The following is a 26,138-nucleotide window of genomic DNA, read 5'->3' on the forward strand; positions in this document are numbered from 1 at the left end:
TTCGTTGATTTTGGCATGCCAGCCAGCTACAAGCCATTTAAGTCTTTGACAGCTGCTAGAGATTAGAGTTGAAGGAGATATCTGTCTTGCACACACAGAGGTTACAAATCTGTTTTAGTGCTAAGGAATCAATAGTGCATTCAGATCCTCAGTGAGCCACACAAAAGCAGCTATGAGAAGTTGCTTGCCTGTTCGCTCCCTTTTTTCCCCCAGCCATGCCAGCCTGCAAGGGCTCAAACCCTGCCCTGTGATCCCTGCAGACCTCAGCTGGATGCAGGGGAAGGCACCACTGTTAAATCACTGTGGGGGCTTTGGATGGACTGGTAAGGTGAACATGGTTTGATGTACAAAACTAAAGTAAAAGATTTTTCCTGAAAGTCATAATGTGTTAGAAGAGATAAAATATATGCATAATACAATATTCGAGATGGAACCCAGCCAGTGTCCTGCAGGGTTTTTGTTAAGATTTCCTTTAAATGAAAGGTTTTAGTCTTGGAAAGGGAAATACATGCTGAAGTAGTTAAACAGATCAAGGTCCTAGTGTTGCTTTCCCATTGGGTTAAGGGCAGGACTGAGGCCTAACCATAAAATTCAGAAGTCCTTCTCAACTGGAGAAACATAGACTCATACTAGATAGATTAGCATGCCTATAAAGAGAGGAAAAATTAGTTTTTTGTAGCCCATTGGAACTTCCTTTAGCAATGCTGTCTTGCTAGAGTTTGCCATCAGTTGTGCGTGAGTGGGTGTTGAAATGTTTTGGACAGGAGGATCAGGGCTTTAATCATCTCCCATGACTGTGAGCGGTAGATGAGCAGCAAAGAAGGTCTTGGATTTACCTGGATGTCCACAGGCAGCTTTTACTCCTTCTCTTCAGTTACAGCTTTTCAGTAATTTAGTTAAAGTTTTTAAAGCTTGTTTGTTATTTGCCGTGGTTAAAAATGTGAACAAACAGCAATTGCAAGAGGAGCTTGCAAAGACAGTATAGATACGTTGATAAGGAAGAGCACATATTGTCCTTGTTCCTTTTCCTGCCTCTTCTCTGATTTTCCCATGCCTGGCAGGACTTGATTACTGTGCTCTCTCTCCATTCACTGACTGGAGTTCAGTACTTTTGGGGGTTATCAGCAATCATGTGCAAAAGCTATCACTTCTGTTTTCTCATCTACAGTTTATCAAAGGGCAGCAGAGCTGTACACTTTTTTCAGTCTTTTTTTTTCCTTTTGGATTTGTTCTTGGGTAGTTCAGAGCCAGACACAGTACGGGGAAACAGCAAAGTCATGAAGTGGAGGCATGACCAGTGTGTTGGGAAGGTAACATTTCAAAGCAGAGCTAGTTAGGTGATGAAAGATTTTTGTTGTTTCTTGAATAGCGATACCTTGTCAAGAAAGAAATTTCCAGTAAAAACAGACGTAGTAGTGTTCCTGAGAAGAGGTCAGGCAGCTCAGCATGAAGTGTGAAGCACAAGCAGAGGAAAAGGACAAGTTGCAAAGGTCTCAGGAAACTCTTGCACTGATGATCGAGATGCTCATCAGGGCCAGTTGAAGACTGGGGTCAGATCCCTGTGCTGACCTCCTGTGCCAAGAACGTAATCTGTGGGTGGGAGTTCCTTCTGTCATATACATTTTGCAGAAACAGAGCACAAACTGTAATCCTTCTACAGACCCAAAGATTTTTCATGGGCATGAAAATGTACTTCAACAGCACAGAAAAACCATTTCCCGCTCAGCTCCCCCCTTGAGATGAAAGCAGTCAGTGGAAGGATCCTGTTGTTTGTTGACTTTGGCACTCGGTGAAATGATTCTCGTAGGTCAGAAGTGAACATGTTTCTCAGACTGCTCCTTTTCATCTCTCTTGGCTTTGTGGGATTTCCTGCTCATGGACAAGGAAATAGCAGCTTCACCTGTGTCTGTGCAGAGGAATTGTCATTTCCTTAACTAGGCAACTTTGTCCTAGTCCTGTAATGAAATGGAAAACTAATATTTGTTTCAGCAGTTCTAGGTGTTAGTAAACAAACTAATTGGTTAGCAGTTCAGCAATTCCAGGACTTGTCTAGTAAGAGAAGTTATTCCAGTAGTGTTCTTCATTACTACCTACTTGTGAACCTTACTGAGGGAGCTGTTATGGGGCAAGCCCTTCTGTTCCTGAAGAGCTGGACATGGAGATACTCAGCCATAGATTTGAATCCTCATTCTAACTCAGTCTATGAATCTGAACACTATGAATCTGAATGTGCAGAAAAGCCCTTACAGTAATAATTCTAAAGAATTTTTAAAAGGAAATTGATTTTTCTCATCCAGCTACTTTTATTTTCAAAGGTGGAAGAACTTTGATATCATTGCACTTTACAGGAGGACATTTCAAAGCATTTACATGTGCAGCAAGCTACTCCCAATGCATCTATCAGCTGGTCATTTCAGGTTTTCATGCACTTGAAAGAATGGAAAGCAGAGTTGTTGAGCTGAAATGTCAAGTCCCATTTGATGTGAAGTCCTAAATGACTTGTCCACAGCTACAAAGGACATTCTGGGCAGAGTTTCATCTTCCGTATTGTGGTTGGGGCCTTTGAGGCTGAACCCTCACAATATTTCACGGGGAATCCTATTCCTTTTTTCTACCCTTTTTTATGCTTTTGTAAGTTATGCAAGAGTTATAAGTATAATGTAAAGGTGTATTGTTTTCATTTGCTACTAAATTTACATCCAAGGCTTTTCAGTTTTTGGGAAACACTTTCTTCATCCTACCAGTATCGTCAGATGGGGCTTCAGTTGTGACAGCTCCAGAATTTAGGTTAAGTAAGTATGCAGTTTGCCTCAGACTTCAGGCTGATAGAGTGGATATTTTGGATACCTAGTCAAAGGCATAAAAAGCCCATGTTTTCAGACAGAATGGGTAGCTGTGGATTTACCTGCTACTAGCAGGAACTGCAAGAGCTCTTAAAAAGTAGGTGCTTGTGTTTCTTGAGAAGTTTCTGTGAAAAGTAATGGCAACTGCTGAAGGTATAGGTTTCAGCTCCCCACACCATAAATCTGGTTTGTGCTGTTGATGAGGGTCTGAGTGTGAGTGTGTAGAATGAATCACTATTTATAGAGAAAAAAATGTGCACACTTTTAAGTATTGCATGTTTATAAAATATAAAATGTGTGTGCTGCCACATACTCTGTGATCTGCCAGAGCAGAGCGGGGCCCCCCACGGCTGCAGCAGTTGCTGCTGGCCCAGCCAGAGCTCCTCAGCTGCGGCAACAGCTCACTGCAGGGGAGGCTGCAACCTGAGCCTGCACCAGGCATGGCCCAGAACACAGGTCTCATAAGGACACAGGGGACCAGCTACAACACAGGGACTGCATGTGTGTGAAAATAAAGGTGTAGTGTTCAACAGGTTCCAGGTCAATGTCTCACCTCTTCTCACTCTGATGCCACTTCAAGGATGACCAGAAATTCTCTTCCTTTAGCTGCCAGGATATGTGACCTTTCATGTCAGGCATGCCAGCTGAGGTATCTTTATGTGCTGATGTTTGGTAGCTGTTAATCACCTGTTCGCAGTGTTAATCATCAGCTTCCTCATCTGCCATGAGGAGAACCAGAGTTGGCTCCTGGGGAGTCATCATGGGCAGGGCAGCAGAGTCCTGCCAGCTGCCTTGGTTTGTGTGGGGGTTCTCTTCTCAGATGACCACCCCGATATTTCCCTCAGATGAAAAGCTCATGGAATATCTTGTTTCCTGCTGAGCCCTGTGTGCTAAGCCCCACTGACAACTGATCCCACTCCACTGGGTCTGAGCCACCCTTTGGATCAGTTGTCCTTCCTTTCCAGATCCTCTTTCTTGGCTTTCTTACTGCTCCTGAGTAATATGGCCTCATTCTTAGGTGGTGTTTTCTGTTACATATTTCAAAATGCTTACCAGTCCTTTTTATCTTATTCCTTGTTTTAAATGGGAAAACTTACCACAAGAAGGTGGGACAGCACCTAAGACACAGCCAGGAGGAAATCAAGAGTTCCCAAGTCCTCATCAGTGTTTTAGCCATATCACAGTCCAGCCTGTTAAAAATAGAAAAGACTTAGACATTTATATCTTTCTTTATATGTTTTTCCTTAAAGTTGTCCTTTATTCATTTTGGACACTGATGCTTTTTGAGATTTAAAAAAATGTAACATTGCTGAAAAATACTTGTGAATCAGTGCTGATATGGATTTGTTTTTGACTTTAGTTTATTGTTTTAAAACATAACAACAAGTGAACCTAATGTCTTGGATCAATCACTGGTAGATTTTTAAAAATACTTCAGCAAATAGCCTGCTTCCAGAACTTATTTCTGCCCATTGCATTTAAATTGTTACAGTGGCTTGAAAGATATTTCTGATGTACAGAAATACCCCAACCAGCTGCCGTTCAGTCCCATATGGAGAAGTAATTTCTGAAGTGTCCATTCATTGCCTTCTGTAGTTGGCACAAGGGGAATTCCTGATCCTGTTGTTCTTCTGATACGAAAGGATTTTCATTCTAGTAGGGCTAGTGCGAGGCATAGGAAAAAAAGAGAAGAGTTAGTTTGCTGGTGATGATAGAATGTCTCTAGTAACAGGCAACAGTGGCTCTGGTCTATTTTGCCCCCTGCAGATCCCAGAGAGTGAGGCTGGTTGGTGGTGCTCCTGCTGAGACAGCAGCCAGGATGTACATGTGTGTCAGGGAAGGAGGCAGTTTGGTTTTGTCTGTATCCCTGAGCTGCCAGTATTCAGTTTCACCAGGGCTGAAGAGAAGCTTTCAGTCAGGCCTGGGTTCAAGCCACATGAAGATATTGATGTATAAAATATGTGCAAAACTGAAAAAGAAACTGCGAGTACAAACCATGAGCAGGGAACATAGGCAGATAAGTGAGGGGGTTGGTTTGTTATTTTATTTCATGCCCCCAAAATAAAATCTAAGGCAAAGCATGACATGGAGTAATTTATATTGCCTTGTATGTGAAGTCTACAACCCCTAGACTGTCAAGTGTATTTTTGGGTAAATGTAAAATCACAGTGGGGTCCAGAGTGTGCCATTTCCTAGAGTGTCTTATGATCAAAATGGTTCAGTAGGAATGAGGTGGGAAGGTCTCGGTGAACATCCAGGTGATGCAGGATGTGAAGATGGACTGTTTTTTCTTCTCACTGTCTTTGACCAGAATCACATGGGTGACAGTGCTGCATATCTTCTCTTCTCGGTTTTGGTTTTTTTCTCCCCCTTTTTTTTTCTGGATTTAAATATTACAATATGTGAATCAATTTAACTTTACCTGTTTGCAGTCCACAGAGTCATTTGGACTAGCAGTCAGCACAGACCATGCAATTACCTCTGTTAATCTTATGGTGGCTCATTATTAGGAAGTTTGACTTAAGACTTGAGTTTCTTGCAAGGCTTGATACAGGGTCGCTGCATAGGAATATGAATTTCTTCTGTCTTTGACTTGGTTTTTGGGCCCTTGGAAAGAAAGTCTCTGTCCAAAGGGAAAGTCTTATTTATCTTTGTGTTCTCTCAGTGCTTTGTATAGCTGTGATGATCAGTGTAAGTGGGGAAAAGCTAGGGAGAAATGAGGATCTGTGGTTGATCTTGTATGGAAGTCTAGGGTATGCTGTCAGATTGCATGCAAGTAAAATGAGACTGTATAATAAAATATTATAATAATACTATCAAACTGTGATAGCACTTGTTAATTGACAGATCAGAGTGTTAATATCACACCTATGTCAATGGTATCTTTGTGAAAATGAAGTTTTATATGAAAAGATAAGGGCTATGTTGCCTTTTTCTTCTCTCATTCCTGCATTGGTTTCATATGAATTGTAGTGATGTTTTGCCTAGTGGAGTTAGACTGTAATACAGCTGTCCTAACATTTGAAACCATGTGAGCAAAACCAGTTCTGTTTCCAAATCAGCCTGCATTCCTCGCCCCTGAGAATGTGCTTTTTTTATTAGTGTTCCAAGATGTCTTCACTCTGCCCAAACTGTCGGCAAATCCTCGTCAGGTAGATGGACCATCATAATTTCAGTGTTATTTAATTCTTTTTGTATTTTCTGAATCTGAATGTTTTAATGTATTGCCCAGTAAAAATCCAGGAATGGTGCAGAGGCCTTAGATGTTGATTGGGCTTTAAAGCCTGGGCTATTACTCCTCATGCAAACAAATCACATAGTTTATTGTCTAGAGATAATTCATGAAAAATAGCGACAATCTCTAATTGATTTAAGCTAGCTAGGTGAATTGCACTATAAGAATAACTGTGATACACCATGAAACTTGATGTTGTCACTGCTGTAATATAATATACATTTTCAGCTTAAAACGTTGCTGACAAGACTTAGAGACCCACGGGGACTGTTTTTCAAGCTTAAGAATTTTTCTTTATTGCTTGAAGCCTCAGGTCAGAAAGTTAACTCTCGACTGGGGATTTATCACCCCTGGTTTTATTTCTGGGGTTTGCAACATGGTTGATGCCCACTAAAATTATTGTTGTTTTGCTTGACCCTTTCTGATGAGGAAGACAAGGCTCTTCATGCTTTCTGCCTCCGTGGCTGTAGAGCAAGGACAGGCAACAGAAAGTAACAACTTCTGTTGAGTAGTCAGATGAACTAAGTAAAATAGCATTGTCTTGAGAGAAATTTGGTCTGAATACCCAGGAAACTTCATGAGAGGACAGCCTGGCACTGGAGAGGATGGTGTGCTGAAGAGACAAACTACAGCAGGGGGAGCCTGGAAGCCAGAATGTGGAAGGTTTCTTGCCCATGGCAGAGGGGTTAGAACTAGATGATCTTTAAGGTCCCTTCCAAACCAAAACATTCTGTGATTGTAGGAGCCAGGCTTTGCAGTTCAGCACAGCCTGCTGCAGTCAGGAGCCCCAGTGATCTTCCTTCTCAAACCAGGAGCTGGGAAGCCAGCACCATGTGCCATTGTCTGTGTCTTCATCCTCAGCAGACTGCAGCCTCTGCTGATGTATCCCAGTTACCAATATAAGTCAATGTGTGTTGTTGCACGGATGCCTAAAGGAATAGCAGTTCATGGAAGAGCCCAGTGATGTAGCCCTAGGTTACATCTGTCTGTGCCCCAAGTCAGCTTTTGCAAATACTGTAGGGAGTGCGATGCCCACATACTCCTAGCCAGTGTTTGCCTATGAGGGCCTCATGAGCCTCAGCATGGCTTGGAGATCTCTCACCTCTACTGTTGAAGGGGCACACAGAGATTCCTAGTGCTTGGACACCAAGCCAGTGAAGTTCACTCAAACAGCAGCATCCTGAGTTAAAAATGTGGTGTGACTGTGAATAGCAAGGGAGGGTCCCGTTTGTGACTCTTCTCCCAATTGCTTTCCTTGCTTATAACCCCCGGAGATCAACTTACCCAAAGCATTTATGTCACAACAAGCAAGATAAAGTCACCCAGGCTGAAAACTAACCTTCTGTGGGCTTTCCTTTCTGTCTTTTTTTCCCAAGATCCTGGATGAGTCAACAAAGAAATGACACTTTTATTGTGTGCTTATGGAACAGATTTAGTGGGATACAATCAAGTAATTTGAGTCACATTACAACCTAAAGTCACTGCAAGCTGGTGGGAAATGATTTTCAGATACTAGGAGTCCTTATGAGAAGAAAAAAAAAACCCAAACAGTTAATTGCCAAGAAATTTGGCATGTTTAAATTACACATTTGTAATGTTTTATAATTTATTTCATTCTTAATAATTCAAAACTGACTGTGCATTTCCTTCCCTGTAAGTTCATTCAATGTGTCTGAAGATTACTGGTTTGTTTCTTGGAGTTTTATAGATCTATTGCATTTCTGAAGGGAAGGAAGTGTTGGTTTTGGCACAGATGCTAAGAATATTCTTGTTCTGAAAATGTGAAGCAGTGTTCTAGTGCACTGCTAATCTGGCCTCTTTTATGTTGATACAGAGAAGGGTGTAGTGGTTTTCCTACCCTACACATTATACCACCGTGCATGATTCTCCTATTCTCATGAATTGTTCAAGTAATTGATAGAAGGAAAATATTAGTATTGATAATTAATGTTAACAATCCATATGTGATTTAAAACAATTGCACTAATTGCAGACTAGTTTCCGTGCTTACATTCTTGAAGAAAAGTTTTAGAAGGCTAGTCTGACTCTTATAAGAAGACACCAAATTTAATTTCTTGGAAAAATGATGCTGTTATTGATTCTTACTTAAATATTGCTGCTTTTGACACATAAAAATAGGGTATGGAAGAAATACGTAAGGCCTGATGGTGAGACATGAATGAGACTGTGTCTGTGCAAGAGAGTGAACAATAAACTAGACAACTAAGACCGTGGATAAAGCCAACTTCCCAAGAGCCAGAACAAGGACCAAGCAGAAATAGTGTATACTTTAGTTGGAGGAGAAAGTAATGAGCCAGCGGGAAAAAAAAAGAGATGTTAACTACAAAGCATTGCAGAAATTATGTGATTGTGACACTCTGCTTTTAAAACCTTTTGTTGGACAATACTGTCATGTAACTGTGTCATGTTACGAAGAGAACATGATTCTGAAGAGAGGAAGAAAGTTTTTGTTGGAAAAGCACAGGGGAATTCACAGAAACCTGAAACTGAAAACACAAGTATCTTGGACACTTAAAGCAACACCTCTCTCTTAACTTCCCCCTGCACTTCTCCTCCTGCTACCAGAGGCAAGGGGGGGGAAGAGGAGGAGGGTATATTTCAGCCAGATCCAGCAAGACGAATGGCATGTTTCTGAAACATTCAATGCACCTAGAAACTCTGTAGCTTAGTTTGAAATGTATAATAAAAAATGTGTTGAAGAAAAAAGTATTTAATGTCAGTATTGGATCTCTAGGACTGTGTATTTTTGAAGGAGAAGAGGAAAAAGGAGTGTACCTTTGTAGTTGACATCTGTGAATGATGAAAAAAAATGTGAGAATACAGGTTTAGGCCACTAGAAGGTATCCAAAAGCTAAATATTATTTTCAATACATTTTAAACCATTAACAGAAATCTGGGACTTAGCAGGTTTCTCTAGTTATGAGGAGAAGCTGGACACAAAATTTGATATCTACCACTGCATGCTAGATATCTATTGCATAGATCAATTATTAGTTTGGAAATTACTGCGGTGGCTGAAAATGCACATCTTCCCTTGGACGGAAGTTACCCCACCTCAGCTCAGCCCTGCTAAGGTGTGAGCCTTTCCCAGCCTTTCAGCACAAAATTGGCAAAATCTGTTGGCATATAAGAATAAAGGCCACAGATAATCACTCTGGCATGTTCTGGAAAGGGCTTGTGTCTCCCAACTCTGAATTATTCCATGAGCATTAATCAGCCCTGAAGATGGGTCTTGTGTGATAATTAAATATTGTTATTCCCCCACCTTGCTACAGATGGAGCATGTCAGACCTGAAAGCCACAGACCAAGGACTTAAGGGAGCACAAATGATCCAAGTCAAACTGAGAATCTTTGTGTTTGTACCTTTCCACCAGCCGTCCTTAGGGGATCTGTTTGTAGAGAAAACATATCTCTCTCTCTGTTACTCAGCCTGCAGTGCATTCAGGGTTTCCTCAACCACAGAAGAGAAATATCACCAGAAGATGAGATGAACCAAAAAACCAATTAAAATGTTTTGTTAAGTGAGTTCACCATGGTAAAGGAATCAGCTGAAGACAGCTAGTGAGTTATCCCACTGCCACAGCAGTTTTTTTTGTTTTTGCAGAGGAGCAGCCTCCTCAGCCCCTGTCTGCCTGTGGTTTAGCAGATAACATCATTACTGGTTAGCATATTTGGCAACCTGTTTTTTTCCCTCAAGGCTTGTTTTGGGAATGTATACCAGCAGAGCAGAACTGAGACCAGTGTCCATTTGTCAGCAGGGAGGTGTCTGGTGGCACAGATGAGGTTTTTTTAATCCCCTAAGAATTTTTACATTCTCTGTATAGACGGGCCCAGAGGTTTCTTCCTTTCAGTTTAGTTTTTTTATTCTTTATGCAGGAAATTCCACATAAGATTGAGGGGAGAGGAAAGGAAGAACAGATGCAACGCTGCTAATTAAATTAGGCGTTTCCTAAAAGCAAAGACTAGGCAGTTCAATCTCATTAAAAAAATACCAGCATGGAGCCCATTCTTTCTGATTTGAGTGATTACTTGCACATCCAGATGTCAATGCAGGGGAAACTATAAATGTAGAGAGGTTTATTTTGTATTAGTTTGTGTATTTCTTTATAATTCAACCTTTGCACCTACCATCTTTGGCTTTTTCTAATTTATTTTTTTAACATATGGAGTGGTAGAAGAAGCTTTGAGGCAAACCAAAAAATGTCCTCCTTGCAGGGTAAGATAAAAGGACCATGTTTTGGGTGAGAGAGAAGGGAGGGAAATTGAGATAATACTGACATTGTGCAAGAGATGACCCTTCAAGGAGATGGGTAGCAAAGTGAAAAGTCTTCTACGAGGACTTCCAGTAGCCCTCTCTAGCCCAGTAGCTTGCTATGAGGTTAGGTGAGAAAGCCAACCATTAGTTTATCTCAATGCAATTATTGTTGGTATCATATTGGTGGCTTTTTTTCTGACAAATTTACAGGTATTTTCTAACCCAAGAATTATGGCTGAGGTCCCACTGAGACAAACACGTATGTGTGGAGTCACATATACTTGCAAAAATTTGTAGTGTCAGATTGTGATTTATGTTATATTTTACTGTAAATTTCTGTAGCTTAAGAAAACTGTGACAATTTTTCAAAATATTTGTTGTGTCAGTTAAAATAGAGAAGGCAGAGCTCTGGTAGTAGCAACTATTTGCAGTTGGAGTACATGAAGTCATTGGACATCAGAGAAGATGAGAGGTGGATCAATGCTCCCCAGAGCTCCCTGGTAGCAGAATAAGGTACGTTTAGGGTCTGGGATAGGTTGAGTCCCTTCAAGAGCTCTGGGTCTCCCTAGTTCTGAGTAGGTGCCATAAGAAGTAAACAGGATCCTTCAGTTTTGTGGATATAGCCCTACACTTCCTCCAGTGTTTTGGTATTTGCCTGAAATGAGAGCCACCTGCATTCAAGTGCATGTCAGTGAAATTACTGATGAGAACTTTTCCTTGCAGAAAAACATACATAATGTTTTTTAGTTATAGTCCTTCCAGCATTTGCACTAATTACTCACCTGTTCCTACCATTAGGTAGCTTTGTACTTATAAAAACAACATCCAGATATGCCCAAAAAAAGTACTATGACTTCGTATAAAATCAAGATTACATTCTTTTCAACAGCTTGACCAAAGCACACCGAGGAGGACAGTATTCTAGCACTATACATTTAGCTCTGGGTTTTAAGCTCTGGCTTGTTTTAGTTATGAAATAGGTGAGTTTATTAAAACATTATATGGAGTCAAAGGTCCTTTCTAAATCCAGCATGTAGGGGTGTGTACTCCAGAGTATTACAGTAATGAGGCACTTTCCTCTGCACAAATAACAAGAGCCACTTAATATTTTGTATTTGTGTTTTTCTGTGCTCATTTGCCTCCCTGGGGAGCAGGTGCTCAGCCCAGGATGCTGTCACTGCTGAGGCAGGGAACTGTGCATCTGGGTGAGCTCTACGCTCCTGCCAGGGGACATTCCTAGCCACTGGCTCCTGTTCTTATGCTGACCCTTGCTCCAGCACTGGTCTGTGTAGAAGTGTGTAGTATTAGTGATAAACCATGGTATTTCTAGCACACAAGCAAATTAACATATAGTCTTTTGTTTTGCTCTGAGCAAATGTATGTGCTATAGTAATCCTTTTTTTTATTTCCTTGTTATTAATTATTTTTTCTCCTTAGTTTTTCTCAAAGCTAAACTTCCCACAAAATTCAATTATACTTTAGAAGTCTGTGTTGAGATGAAAGATAATTAAAAGTCCACTCAAACCTTTGCTTCCCAAGTGGTTTAAAAGACAGAAGTTTAAAGTTAGTGTAGAGGTTGACTGAAGTGGGAAGGCAGTGTTGGTAATGGAGCTGTTTGGATTGGAAGCTTTGAGGTGACATCAGAATGATCTTCATTCTCTTCAGAGCTGGTGTTACCAGAAATAGGATCACATTTCCCCTGGGACCTTGACATAATCCAAGGACCTGTTCCTTTTGTTGACTGGTCCAGCATTGCTGAACCGCTTTGGCAATTTGCAGTGGATCACCAGCTGGATGCTTGGCCAGGCTGCTCCTCTTCATGCTGATGCCCATCCGAACACTATAAGGCAGCCTTGAAAATGCCAAGGCTGCTTACAGCCCTGTTGATATGGGCTATATACGTGTTCACAAACACAACAGTTTTGGTTTAAGTGAAAATTCTTATACAACTGGTTCCCAGTGACCACTATTCCTAAATACATGAAATGTCATAAGGTTTATCAAAAAAACTGAGTTAGATACATCTTGCATACCTATGCTGTTCAAGTTTAGTATGTTATTCCTAATCCTATACAGGAGTTTAAAAAAAAAGAGCCAGTTAACACTTGATATTTAGTTTAATTTTATTCCTTCTAGAACAAGAAAATACTCAGTGAAGGTTAGCGTTTCTCTTTTAGCAATTTTTTTTAAACCTGAGTCAGGCTGTGCTGTTGTGCTTACCTACATTCCTTGTATTATGCTTTTGTATTATTATGTGGAAAATCTCCTACCGATTATGGAAATCTTCTGTTTTGCTTAATGTGTCCTCTATATATTTCATCATGATTTCAGGTTTTTTCCTCATATGAGCACAGTCAGTGAAAGGCAATGCCTGCCCAGGGCAAGGAACTGTGGTGTAATGCACCAGTCCCTTTTTGGGTCTCTCCTGGGGTGAGAATTACCACTCTCTCCCGGACTTCAGCATCCAGCTGGAGTGAAAAGTGAGCATAGGGTCTAAAAATGTTTAATATGTGTGCCAAGTACTTGAATGTTAGCAAGAGTGGGAGGGAGGTTTAAGGGAAATTACAAACCTTTTTCAAGTCAAGAAAAATGACTGAACCCTTTATCACTTCTTTTCATTTACAAAATGTCAAAACCGCTCCCCTAAGCTTGGCAAAGTTGCCATCATTTGTTTGGGAGCCGCTTGAAGGCATTCTTTGAAAGAATAATTATTAACCTTTGTTCAGTATGACAAGGAGAATTTTTCAGGAGGTATTTTCTGGGGGAGGTAAATTGGTAGGGATTGCAGGAGGGCACTCTGCTTCTTTGATTGGAGCTGAACAGGCTTCAAACCATGATGTCAGAGTAGCACTGGCATGTGCCTTGCAGAAGGGCACGGGGACTGAGTTTGACTCCCGTTTGCCTACCCAGGTCTCCAGTATTCCCTCTGCGCCCACCAGCATGCGGACAATATCATCCATCATCTGTGAGATCTCTGCTTTCCTTTTCCTCCTCGGATCCCTGCAGTGATGCCATTTTGAGGGGCGCTGAGTGGAAAGAGCAGAGACCCAAGCAAGCCCTGGCTACCAGGATGGGCTGCCCACTTCTGGGCAAATCCTCAGAGAAAGACCCCTGTAGAAATATCACCAGTGGAAGCAGTGTTTGCTCGTTACTTTGTGGGAGACTATGTCCACACATAGATTCATTATTAAATAAACATATAAATATCCCTTTGTCTCCCTTGTTGGGTGCATCAGTTGCTGGCCTGGGATGAGAGGATGAGAAACAGTTGGGACAGGCAGAAACTGCCAGCAGGAATTTCTGAAGTATTCCTGTGGGCTTTCCTAAGAAATGGCTCGCTTTCCCAGGGACTGCTGGAAGCATGGGAGCACTCAGTCACATAATGTTCCCTCTCTAGGAAAACATTTGGTAGTAGTTTAAAAAAGAAAGCTTTACAGAGCTTAAATAATGTCAAAGATGAATTTGGTGAAAACTGATGCTGTACACACTTTACTTAGGAGAATTTTGAATTTCCAGTGCTGCTTGGAGTTGCTAGCGATAGTTCCAGGGCTTGCCAGTCATATTCAGGTTTTTTGCACCACCTTTTTTATTTTAATCAGGTTATTATATACTTTTAAGCACATGGCTAAATATTAAGCTTTCATGTTCAATTCACCTGTATCAACATGGTCATGGCACTCATAAAAATACCACAGAATTTAGTAATAGTAAAATTAATGAAATCCTAACAATTGCAAGAATGGCTTCAATTTCATTCAGTTTTTAAAGTAATTCATGTCAGTGTTTACATGCAACACGTTTGTATGCTGGCTTGTAGTTACTCAAGAGTCATATAGCCTGGTTTACCTCTAAAGTAAAAAGGAATAATAAAAAGATTTTTTAAATGAAAACTAAATTTTTTAAGGGTTTAAAGACAGTCTTAAAGGAAACACAAAATACAGTGAAGTGTGTCATTCCATACTGTGGGAGTGACCGATGTCAGCATTAATTTGGCTAAAATTTGGCTAAATTATTCTTGTTGTCTGTATTGGGTTTTGTACAAAGTAAACAAATCAATATATTGTCTGATTGACAATCAGCCTGAAAGCATCTTAATGGTAGCTGGAAGGCTTAAAATTTCTCACTGGTCTACAGTGACTGTTAACTCTTAACTGTCCTCAGAACCACAATGGACGGCAGTGCAGTGGTGTGTGCTGGCATAACTGAGTGGTCTTGGATTTCCCCCATCATGCAAACAGGCATCTCCTCTGGCACCTTTTGAAACTCTTATTGTATGTGAACTCTTACATGTGTGCTGAAGTACTGTATGAGTATTGTTAGGCCCTGTGATAGTGTAGCACTGAAACACATTCGTGGGGAGGAGATGGAGTCTGGTATTTTTTCTGTTGTTTATTGCTTTCCAGCTTAAGGGGTGTTCATCCAACTCCAGCTAAAGCAATTCAGTTTAAACTGGCACATAAAAGTTCAAGTTGGTGCTTTATTTTAGCCTACAGACAACAAAGATATATTTTATTATTGCTTAATGTCAGTGTCTGAATGAGAGGAAGTTAGGAAGGGACATGCAAACAAAATCGCAGGAACTTGTGGATAGCTAAAAAATTTTAAAAATGCAACAGCTGAACAGGTGGCAATGAAAATCAGAAATCTGTTGTTCAAGCTGTTCTCTTCCATTTTATACTTAGAACTGAATCAGGAATGGTCTTTCTGGTTTTTTTTGGTACTGCTCTTGTTACAAAGAGGTCTTGATCTATGGCCAGCCCTCTTAAGCAGCAGGATAATACAGTCATTCATTATTAACAGAAAGCAAGGAGAAGTAGGAACCTCAAATACAGCATGAAACAAGCAAGTGGGGAAATGAAGGTATCAATTATGTACGTGTCATGTTGACGATGCTCTTACAGAGTAGATGTTTTCCCCTAGGGAAAGAATCTGCTGGGAGAGCGGAATGTATTCTCAGTGCCTTGTCTGATAACAAGATGGCAACTGCCCATTGGAAGCCTCAACAAGCCTCTTTTTATTAGCCCTTTTCCCTTCCAGGAGGACTTCAAGCTTTGGTTAGTCCTGGGCTGGTGCCTGGACCTAAAGGGAGAGCACTGCTGGCTCTCCCACATGGAGGTGGGATCCTGGTTTCAAACCCTACCTCCACAAGCATCTGCACCCTTGGGATGCGCTGCGAACAGGCAGGCTCCAACACAGCATCCCAGTGCAGTGAGCTGAAGGGCAACAATTTTCTCATTTGTAATTTGTTCCAACTAAAGTTTTTTTTCACCAGTGCATCACTTCCATAAACACTGATTCCATGGAAAAATTGAAGTCCAAAATATGTATGAATACAGCCTTCAAGCCTACATGAAGATGGTACTACAATTCCACTGGGTTTTGCTGTAGTGATTTGTGGTGCCATCAGCTTGCATGACAGAATTACTGTTTCTTGATTGTGTAGGAAAAGGACCACACTGGTTTTTAAAGTATAACTGAATCCCATCTTTGGGATTCACACAGACCTGTCCTTTTACTTGCCCCTGAGTGTCCAAGTTTAAACTGGCAAAGGAAGGGCAGCTAGGCTGACAAATATGTCAGCTTGTGCCTGATTTTCCCCACCTTGGCGCTAGTAAAGAACAAGATTTAGGGAATAAAACAGCTGTTTGCAGTGTGGCTGGGGACGGAGAGAGCGATGAAACATGATGCGGAATAAAAGTCAGCTGCAACTTGGCAACTCCCATTTCCTCATAGCAGAGAAGATGACTTAGGTTGTATTCAGAATTGTGATATTGTAGGCATAGAGTGATATGAATTATTTTTACAGGCTGTGGTTTTAGAGTTGGCAAATTGGCATTTTGACTGAGAGGAACTGTATGGAATCATTAATAGGTTCTTCTGAGCATTTTGGAGTTTTATTATTATTGTTTATCCAAGCTGGTATCTAGCAACAAAGACAAACATTTTAAAGACAGCTAAAAACTGAACTTAAAAATAAACAGTTTTCTCTACAAAGGCGGCAGAGTTAAAAGCCTGTACAAACATTTGCAATGACAGCAACAATCAGAAATTTGCTAGTTGGGTTTAAAAAGCCTTGACCTCCCTGGTGGGGTTCTGAGGCCAGCAAGGTCATAAACAGAGACTGTTTGCTTTGGGTTTGCCTTACATGCGTTTGGACAAGTGCAATATGCTGTTTCCTGTACTAGAAAAAAGGTGTTGAAGTGGTGCCAGTACAGAAGAAAACGTTGCTCTTCAAAGGCAGCACAGTGAGCTCTGGGCTGTACCGTCCCAGGGATTTAATTACATGACTGATCAAATTGCTCCTAAGGTTTTGGGTACATAAACATTCTGTTATTTGTAGATCAGAAGCTCCTTGTCATAATACTTAAGAGCAGGGAAGCACTGGGATGGGAGTCCACAAAACCAAACCTGCTTTCAGATGTGTAAACACAATGTTAATTGTGAAAGATTTGGTTCAAGATAATAATAATAAAGGTAAAACCGTGTAATGTTCATACAGAATTGTATTTAGCAAGGGTGCTGGGTAGTCTGGAATGAGATAGAGTGGGATAGGATGGAATAGGGAGATGTGTACCTCCTTCCCTTCCTGTTGAAGAGGAAAATAGCTGATGATGTTAGCACTCCACGTGATCTTTGCTTTAGGACTGGATATGGTGAAGGGGTCAGAGCATCTTTTGCACCCACTGGTGGTGAACTCGGGTAATCGCTTCCTAGCAGAAGTCTCCCTCTCTTCTCAGACTTCTCTCCCATTCACTCTTGTTCTCTTCCTGCCCCAGCTCAGTGGCACACTATCCTGCCCAGTCTGGTCAGCAAATTCATTTGCCTGGCCCTCTGATGTCAGTAGTAGGACCTAACTCAGTTTTAAAAGCCCAGGCAAAAGGTGGTTTTTCTTTTGTCTCCCTGTGGTGATAAGGTGCAGCCTTACAAATGGTTACCAGCATGGTTGGTGGTTCAGCTGATATTTCCACCATGATGGTGTGAAAACACATGCTGAGATGACAGATGACTGGAAGCCCACTTGTATGAACAGCATCTCTATAAAACCATACCTGCATGCTGCCTCCGCCAGTAGTGGCAATGGCTTCTGGGGACATAGCCAGGGACCTGCAGGGAAATGCCTCCCATGTTTCCAGCTGTATTGGAGGGGTATCTGAAAGGCATCAGAGAAGGATCAGCAACTGGGTACTTTAGCCAGTGAATATATCATTACAGAACTTAATAAGATACGTACATGCATCTTACTTTTCGTGAAATTACAAAATTATAAAAAAGAAAATTAAATAATTAAACTATAAATGGAAATACATACTATTTGACCTCCAAGGAGATATATCCTTTAATATTACAATATCTCTTAATAACAGAAGAAGTGTTCATTTTCAGTGTTCAACTGTTCAAAGTCGTTTGGTTGCTTTTTTATTTATACTGCTTTTAGTTGTTTTTTTTCCCACATCTGTTACTGTGCCTGGATTTTTTTTTTCCCTGTTTTTGTGGAGGAGTTGCTTTGACCTTTGGCCTGATGTTTCATATATCTGGAAAATGTAACTGTCTGGAAACTTTCCATTTGCTGCTTTTTGCTCAAGTATTGAGGTTGAGAAAAGAAGGAATAAACAGCCTGCATTAAACCTGTGATCCCTTTCCCTCTGGTTGGGGCTGTGTTCAGGGTTACAGAGGAGGTAGCAAGATTTTCGGCCAGATCACTTTCAAACTTCTGTAACAGAATGGCTGAGCATTTGCTTACTTCTGTAGAAAGCTAAAAGGATGGAAGTTAACATTTCATTGAAGAGAAGGAAGAAGTTGTGTAGGTGTTCTAATAAGGACTGCATGATGCCAAAATCTAAATAATTAATTTACAAACACATGCTTTTGGGCATATTGCAGACATAAGGTAATACCCTTAATTTTATTCAGACCTGAAGCGAATTCCTAATGTGTTCTGACTCAAAAAATAGATGAGAAGAGAGGTGATATAACTGCAGTGTTTAATGTGCTGTAGAACCCACCCAGCTCATGTGTCAGTGTAGGTGTAGCAGAAAAGAGCTCTGTGCAGGTTCCTGCATGAGAAGTGTAATTTAGTAAGGCTGGATAGTGCTGACTGGCTGTATTGCCTGTGGCATTTCCAATGTCTCTACAGAGTGCTCTACAACCATAACTTCCCTTTTTTAATTTTCTTTAGAATTAACCCAGTGGGAGTGAAAACTGTGAAGTAACAGTGTACTGTGAAGTAACAGTGAAGCTGCAGGTTACAAGTATGTTATCTGCATTTGGGGTGCATTAGCAAGAGACAACATGTGGTAACTAATGTGATAGCCTGTAACTCAACAAACTGCCCAACTGCACTTAAGCTGATGTGGGTATTATATTAGGGAAAAAAAAAAAAAAGAGCAACACTAAAGATAACTCTAAAGTTAAGAGTTTCTTTGTGCTTTACCCCAGTGATGCAGCAAACACGTCTCAAGCCCTAAAGTTAACACTGGTTTAGGTCGTGTGTCTTGTGAAAGGTAGTGGGAGGCTAAGGTAAGGTCCCCCCTTGCTTGCTGGGGATCAATGCCTTGCAGGGCTAGGGCATCCTGCCTAAGAGACAGATAGCTAAATAAGCTTTTCCAGGCCCTGAGCCAGTTAATCCCAGGTGTGCAGGTGAGAGAGTGAGAACTAGAATAAATGCATCATTGTTTGGGATTCTGGTCATATTCCTCCTCTACACACTGTAGAAGAGGACAGTGTGACTGAGCATCCCTCTGAGCCACATGGTTTTTTGTCTGAAACATGGACCCCTGGGCATCCATGCTGTTGCTTTCAGGAGAAGCACAGGTTTCCCTCGTTCCCTTGTAAGTACCTTTTTTTTTTTAATTTTTTTTTCAGAGCTTAGGTAGTGGCTCATCACAGGGGCAGAACAGAATATGGCCTTTTGAGATGAATTTTTCACCCTTGCGGTGATTGACTTTCTGCAGTGAGGTAATTTTGCTTGTGGAGATATGGGAGTTACAGGATTTGGGCTCCCAAAGCCCTTTCTGGAATATTTGGCACTGCTGATCTAAGTATGACTCCAACAACCCAAAAGGCATTTGTGTGTGTATCCTTGTAGAAACCTGGAGGTACGCAGGCAGTCATATTCATCCCTGCTGTAGTTTTTCCAGGAGGATTCCCTCTGGCTGCTTCAGGGCAGCAGCTGTCCTCCCTATGAATTAGCCTCTATCCAGCCTGTTTAGCTCATTGCCAGCAGGAGGTCCAATTAACATTTTGCGATATTGTCAGTTCCATATGGAAGCTACGTTTCAGCTGCCTACATTTGAACTTCAGCTTTTTCCTTTCATTTAATTAAAACACAATCAAGTCAATTAGCTCATGACAGCTTCTCCAAAGTTAAACTCCAGATGTATGGCAAGGCACAAGCATGCAGATGCCAAGTCATTGTGCTGCTTGGAGGTAGATTATAGCTCTTCCATTTGCCAGTTTATCCACTGGGGATTAGCTGCACTTTTTCCCTTCCAAGTAGATTTTAAAAAAAACAAACCAAAACACAAAATGAAAAAAAAAGGCAAACCACAAAACAAAAATGGGAAAAAGAAAAAAGACCCATCTTTCCATCTGTTTCTGGTCAGGAAAAATAGATAGAACATTACAGAATTTGAGATCCATACTGAAAATGACATTTTTAGTGTCAGAATGACTTCTGATTTTTAATGACTGCATCAAACATTTTACCATGCAGTATCTTGAATTTTGCCAATAAGTTCCAAGAATAAGCAGCTTATCATACTCTCTAGCAAGTTGATGACTTATTGTTCTTGTTGCTAACTGGGGATAATATGCAGCTGCATAAACATGTTGATTTTGCTGGCATAAGAACCATGACTTCCAACTCTGTGCCCTTTGGCAAGACAGTATAGAATTTCATAGCACTGTAAGAAGAGGTTTTGAGGTCTCAATAAACCAAGATGACTTTTGCAGCGCACCCCTGCAAGGCAGCAAGGTGCATTGAAGGGAAGAGAAAAAAATAACTGTACTAGCTAACTGGTAGTTAATAAGCACAGAAATCAGATCCAAATCCACACATAAGGTAGCTTTTAACTGGGGCCATGGCATCTTCTGTTGCATTTCTCAATTCATGTATGGTTAGATGTGGCAATACCCTGAGTCACCTGTATTCTGACAGGACAAAAAGGTTTTTCTCACACGCTTTAAGGGTAGTGTGGTGATACCATGGTAATACTGCAAGAGAACCAGTGCTAGTGAAAGTATTAGGTGCCAATGCTACCTTAGTGTCTTCATATCAGTGGAGCACTTGACTCTGTGCCTTTTTCCCTCTTGGTTGTATTGTCCAGCGATGAGGAGGAGGAGGGGCTGGAGGCAGACCTTTCCTTCATCTGGCCATTCTACACCTTGCTGTATGACAAGGATCCAGAGCAGAATTGCAGTGCAGGTGGGTGAGCCTTGGGAGATGTGGGTGGGAGAAGGAAATGCAGCATGAAAGGTGCAGTACAGAGGGGAAAGAGAACTTGTAGCTCTGCTGGTACCGTCTTGTACTTAGCAACCCTGATGTGAGAAGAATCCCTTAAACGTATATCCCAGTGCTCCAGCAGGGTTAGATCAGTTCTGTAGAAGGGTGCTGGTGAGTGGAAAGACAGAAGAAAGGAATACTTCTGAAAAAATACTTCTGAGTAACTGTTCATAAGGTTTAATAGCATTATAATCCTGTAATACTTCTTTTTTAGTGTCAGATTCAATGAAGGGTAATACATTTCAACACTATTTATTCAGGAAGGGGGAAACCCCCAAGTCTTCCACCTACCCTGTAAATGCTCTAGGCAAAAGCATGCTTTATTTTGTGGGCTCATCCAGGTTCAGGCACATGCCTGGCTGTGCAGCACTGTTAGGTCCATGGCTGGAATGTCCTGCTACCCTGGCTGCAACTGCAGAGCTTCTTTATGCTGTCTGCCCAGTTCAGTCCCCAGCTCCTGCCCTGTGCAGCAGCTCCTCGCCCAACCGTGACACTGCAAGTGTTTGTAGGACTATGCTGAAGACTCGATGACTTAAAAAGCTCAGATTTAAAATAACTTTTTAAAAAAGGAAAGGGGAAGGCCTTTTTGGTCTGGATCAGTCAGAACTCTACTTGCAATGAAGCCCAATGAACAGCTGTATTTTTACAACTGAAGGGATGGCATATTTTTTTAGGATCAGGAAGGAAGGTGCAAAGGAAGAAACTTCCCAGACTGCCTTCATCACCAGAACCACTCTGCTGTGAAATTTCAGTATAGGATGCAGTTTGCATACAGAAAAGCAGAGACTTCAGATAGTTTTAATAGCACCTGTACCTTCAGAGTCAGGGAGCATCTGATGAGAATTTCTCAGACTCCTAATAGCAAAACTTTTGACATACGCATCTAAATTCTGCCTTATTTCTTTTCTTCTATGTAATCCTAAGTGTTTTTTACTCCGGGATCTCCAGAGTCTCTATGACAAGAATAATACAATTAAACTAATCATCTAACTCGTGGCTCATGTGGCATGATTTGGCTTTTCGGCATCTCCGTTACCATTGCTGTTGGTCTTTTACAACAAGATCTCCTCTTTGTGTTACATCAACATACACGATTCATGGACTTCTTCTTATCCTTGTGTACACGTTTTATCCTTCAGCTGTAAAATCTTCACTTAGGGCAAAGGACTGGATAAACGATGTAGGTAGTACAGTGAAAAGTCCTACTGTCTAACTTAATAATGAAGTTTAATGAAGGACTCGTTGGCTTTTTGGAGATGGTGGGAAGAAGGAATGACTTCAAGACACTGTAAAAATAAAAGAATAGCACAAGTGACCAGGCTCCTTGTAGTGGGAAGTTGTTTCTTTTCATCTCAATGAATATGTGTAGCATTTATAATGATTAATAGAATGTAGATAAGCTCTCTGAGGTGAAAAATCTGAGGTGAAAAATACACTGCTTTATTGTTAAGTAGTACATGACCTATAAAGCAAATAGTGTAAATCTTAAACATCATTTTCCTGCTGAATGTTTCAAAGAAGAAGAGCAATAGCTTTTGTAAAGATTTTTCCATAAATGCTCTGAAACGTTATTGTTGAAATTGTGTGGTTTTTTCTAAGTAGTTTATTAATTGGTAAAATGTACTACCTTATGAATATACTTGTAATATATGTAATATATGTGCTTTTGAATATAAATAAGTTCTTTTTCCTGGAAATGTTACTTTATCTTACATTATTTCTGAAATCAGTCTGTGATACTTGACTATGCTTATTCCTCCTTGCTAGATACATATTTGGGTCCTTTTTTCAAATGAAGGAACTGCTACAAGGTGCCAGTAGATTAGTAAATTCCCAATTGTGAGCATTTGTTGAACTTGCTTTATAAATCAACTCCTCATCTTTTATTGTCAGAAATAGTTAATGTTGAAGTCTGTTTTCAGAAGTTTCAGTCTTTCTGAGCAGAATTATTCCCCATGAGTTTCATGTCTTAGCTCATTTGAAGCAGACAGATTTCTGTAGCTAGGGTCATTATTTTGGAGTTATGTTTTCAGCAGAGGGCGGAGGGCAGAACAGGGACTGATGCAAATCCATGTGTCTCTGTGGGGAGCTGTTGGAGCCCTAATCCTCCTCCATTTCTGCTGGTAGACACAGGAGGAAGAAATCTAGATGAGGCTTTTGTGGAAGTGGTTGCCTGCAGTACACTACACTCCATGACTCAGAAGGATTTGAAAATATTGGTGTTATAGTGTTTGTAAGACTGTGCTGTCTGTCACTGGGATGCAGGCTCTTCACACCAATAGCCCAGCCTTTTTAAGCCATCAGAGGCAAGAACATGGGTTTTGTCCTACTGCCTTAAGGGGTAGGTAGCCTCTCACTCCACTGAGCTGATAGACTGCTTCTGCCAGTGAGATAATGCTTGGCTGCTGTCCCAGGACAGAACTCTACAGCCAGCCGATCCTAGTCTCTTTTCTTCACCACTTCACTTCTGATTGTTTGGGTTTACTAGTGTGGATTTCACAGAGAAACCATGTCTGTCCGCATCCCTTAGCCCCCACGGGAATCTTGACTGGGAGGGACCTCAGGAGGTCACATGGTCCAGGCCCTCACTCAGAGCAGGACTGTTCCAAAGAGTAGGTGAAGTCAGCCCCAGAAAGAGCTTTCGAGGCTTGCCTGGTTGAGCTTCCAAAGCCTCCCAGGACCTGTTCCAGTTCTGTACCACCCACCTCCTGGAAGTGTTTTTCTTACCTCTCACCTGACTCTTCCTGGTTGCAAGCTGTGGCCCTCGTTCCTTCTTGTATCAACTGGAATTGCCAGGACAAATTTTGCTCTCTTGTCTTTTGTAAGTACCCTTCAAGTAAATGTACTTCTCCCTTAGATCCATAGTTTCCAGCAGAGGCTTCTGTATTCCACAGGGGACTGCACTCCATAGACAGTGTCTATAAGCCCAGACAAAAGTGCAATCCCTAATTTCAGGCAAGGCATCCCTGCAGGGCTCCTTCTGGTGTCTTATGCTTCTCTCTTTCTGCAGAGCTGCTCACTACCTTTGGTGTTCTCCTCATCCCTCACCTTTCGCCTGGCTTCTCAGGGTGTGTAGGGGGGCAGCTGGTTCATTTTAAGGGAGTTTTAGCTCAAACCACCCTAAAGATTGACTTGTTGTCTAGGGCACACCAGTGAGGAAGCTGGGATTTTGTACTCATGCAAGGGGTAAACATAGCCGAGTCCTTAGCAAAATCTTGGTGGTTTATGTTCAAAATCCATTTGCTTGCCTTCCTTCTATCTTATCTCCATGTTATGGACCAGAAAATACCCAAAGCTGGGTAAGAAAAGCTTTAAACCCTGTCGTATCTGACTAACAGTAATTTATCCTGGGGAAGTTTTCCATCTCTCAGGCAGTACAGAATTTGTTAAATTTTATGGCATAACTTGTTCATATTTATTGATTTAAATGCTATTGTTCTCATACAAATTTATCTCTGATTTTAACTTCATAGACTTTAGTGAGGTTATACAATGGATCTTTCTTCCCATACTTTGTTTCAAAACACTGGAAAAAAAGTTCCTTGGACTCTGTTTGCATTACATCAGCTTTCTCATAGAAAAGATTTTATTTTTTTTTTCTAGCATCCTGGATCAATCTAAAGCCTAGGACAAATATAGGACTCATTAAATGCCATTTATCTGAGAAACAGAATTTGATTGCACCATGATGTTATGTGGCTGAATATATATCTTTTTAGCAGCTAGGACACAGGACCAGGATTCAGGAAGCCATTTGGCAAACACAGAATTAAGCACTTAGCAATTCTGTGCCTCATATTTTCCATCTGTAAAATGGGAACAGTTATACTTCTTTCTTTCAATAGAATTTCTGATTTAATGATCTATGATTATCATTACTACTGTTCAGAGTAGCATCAACTCTGTTCTGAATTGACTATAATTAGAATGTTTAGATGAATGAAAGCAATTACAGCGCCTGTATGCCACAAACAGTTAAGCCCATTATTAATTTAATGTCTGTGAGTAATTGCAGTTACTTCAGTGCTCACATGAGTAAAATTCAGGACATTTGAAGTGTTTGCAGGACTACAAGTGGAACACTCTAAGAAACCCTAGTTCTTAAATAGAAATAAATGATAGTAGATGTCTCAAAAATATCCAGGAAATTTATTTTAACTGTATGCTATGGCATATTGTGCAATGAGTCTTAATTTGGTTCACAAAACTTGATGTTACAGCCATTGATGATAAATATTGGCTTTCTTATCAATCAGTATGTTTTTGCAGAAAAGTAATCCTTCTTTAAATTCTATGTACAGTTCAAAAGCTTATTGTTAAATACATTTGATAATAAGAAGCCTGACTCATGGCAGGCTGCACTGTGAATGACTGATTACCAGGGATATCGAACAGACCTGTTTCCATTCCACTGCCAGAACAGCTAACTTTAGACCTTTTTTAAGAAAGGAATCATTTCACCAAAAAAATAGTTTATGTTTTCACATTAGAAGGGTTTTGTTTTCTATATGATGATAGCTAGTTATTCAACTTTACCAAGGATAGGGAGAAAGTCACCCAAATATATGTTGAAAGAAATTCTCCAGTAGTGATGGAAAAGCACAGGACTGTGCAAATGTGCCAGGTCACAAGAAGCAAGTTCTGGACAGCTGCAGTTGAGATGCTGAGAAGCAGTGAAACCCAGGGCAAGCTGGGGTGGGGACTGGCTGGTGACCGCAGGCTGAGATCAGATGCCCCTTGGCTCACTTCTGGAACAGGAAAAAAGCCACACAGATACACACACAGCTTGTTGCAATCTGACAGTGGAGGTGTTTAGTTTTTGGGTACCATTTTGTTTTCCATCCTTCAGTTACCCTTACTTTTCTTCTTTATACAGTTGATGGTTTGGACAAGGCTTCAATTGCTAACTCAGAAGGACCAGCCCCAGGATCCCAAACTCCCCCCTTCAAGAGGAAGGGCAAACTCTCCAACATTGGCAAAATCTTTAAACCTTGGAAATGGCGGAAGAAGAAGACAAGTGACAAATTCAGGGAAACATCAGCAGGTATGTCTATGACCCTTTGGTGGCAAATCGTAGGAAATGCTATGATGGTTTTGCAGAGCTCTTTGAGCTTGTTAGGTGGCAGGGATTATTTAGGCATGACATTTTACATGTAGAAGAACAGTTTGATCCTTGGCAGTCTTACAAGAATGACACATTAATTCTTATTAATACCAAGGCAAAATATATGTTCCTGTTTCTTTTACAGAAGGAGGAAATTAAGCACAAAGAAATTAAGATC

General features: G+C 40.9%; 1 protein-coding gene and 1 long non-coding RNA gene across 7 annotated transcripts in view; both read left to right on the forward strand.

Annotated features, from left to right (window-relative positions):
• Nucleotides 1–26,138, forward strand: part of PHACTR2 (phosphatase and actin regulator 2) — a 134,929-nt gene that overhangs the window by 62,611 nt on the left and 46,180 nt on the right. For all 5 annotated transcript variants that reach the window (XM_027632772.1, XM_027632793.1, XM_027632798.1 and 2 more), the window contains exon 2: nucleotides 25,733–25,900. In XM_027632772.1, coding sequence (XP_027488573.1) covers nucleotides 25,733–25,900 — 168 coding nt within the window. The remainder of the gene's footprint in view (nucleotides 1–25,732; nucleotides 25,901–26,138) is intronic.
• On the forward strand, nucleotides 11,243–13,522 carry LOC113941658. Of its 2 annotated transcripts, none has more exons than XR_003525728.1 (3): nucleotides 11,243–11,335; nucleotides 12,687–12,835; nucleotides 13,266–13,522. It is a non-coding gene; the product is annotated as an uncharacterized LOC113941658 (long non-coding RNA). The 2 variants fall into 2 exon arrangements; XR_003525729.1 differs by lacking the exon at nucleotides 11,243–11,335 and adding an exon at nucleotides 12,037–12,513.

This window comes from Corapipo altera, unplaced genomic scaffold (genome assembly GCF_003945725.1).
Source record: "Corapipo altera isolate COAL_440 unplaced genomic scaffold, ASM394572v1 2b, whole genome shotgun sequence".
Lineage (NCBI taxonomy): Eukaryota > Metazoa > Chordata > Aves > Passeriformes > Pipridae > Corapipo > Corapipo altera.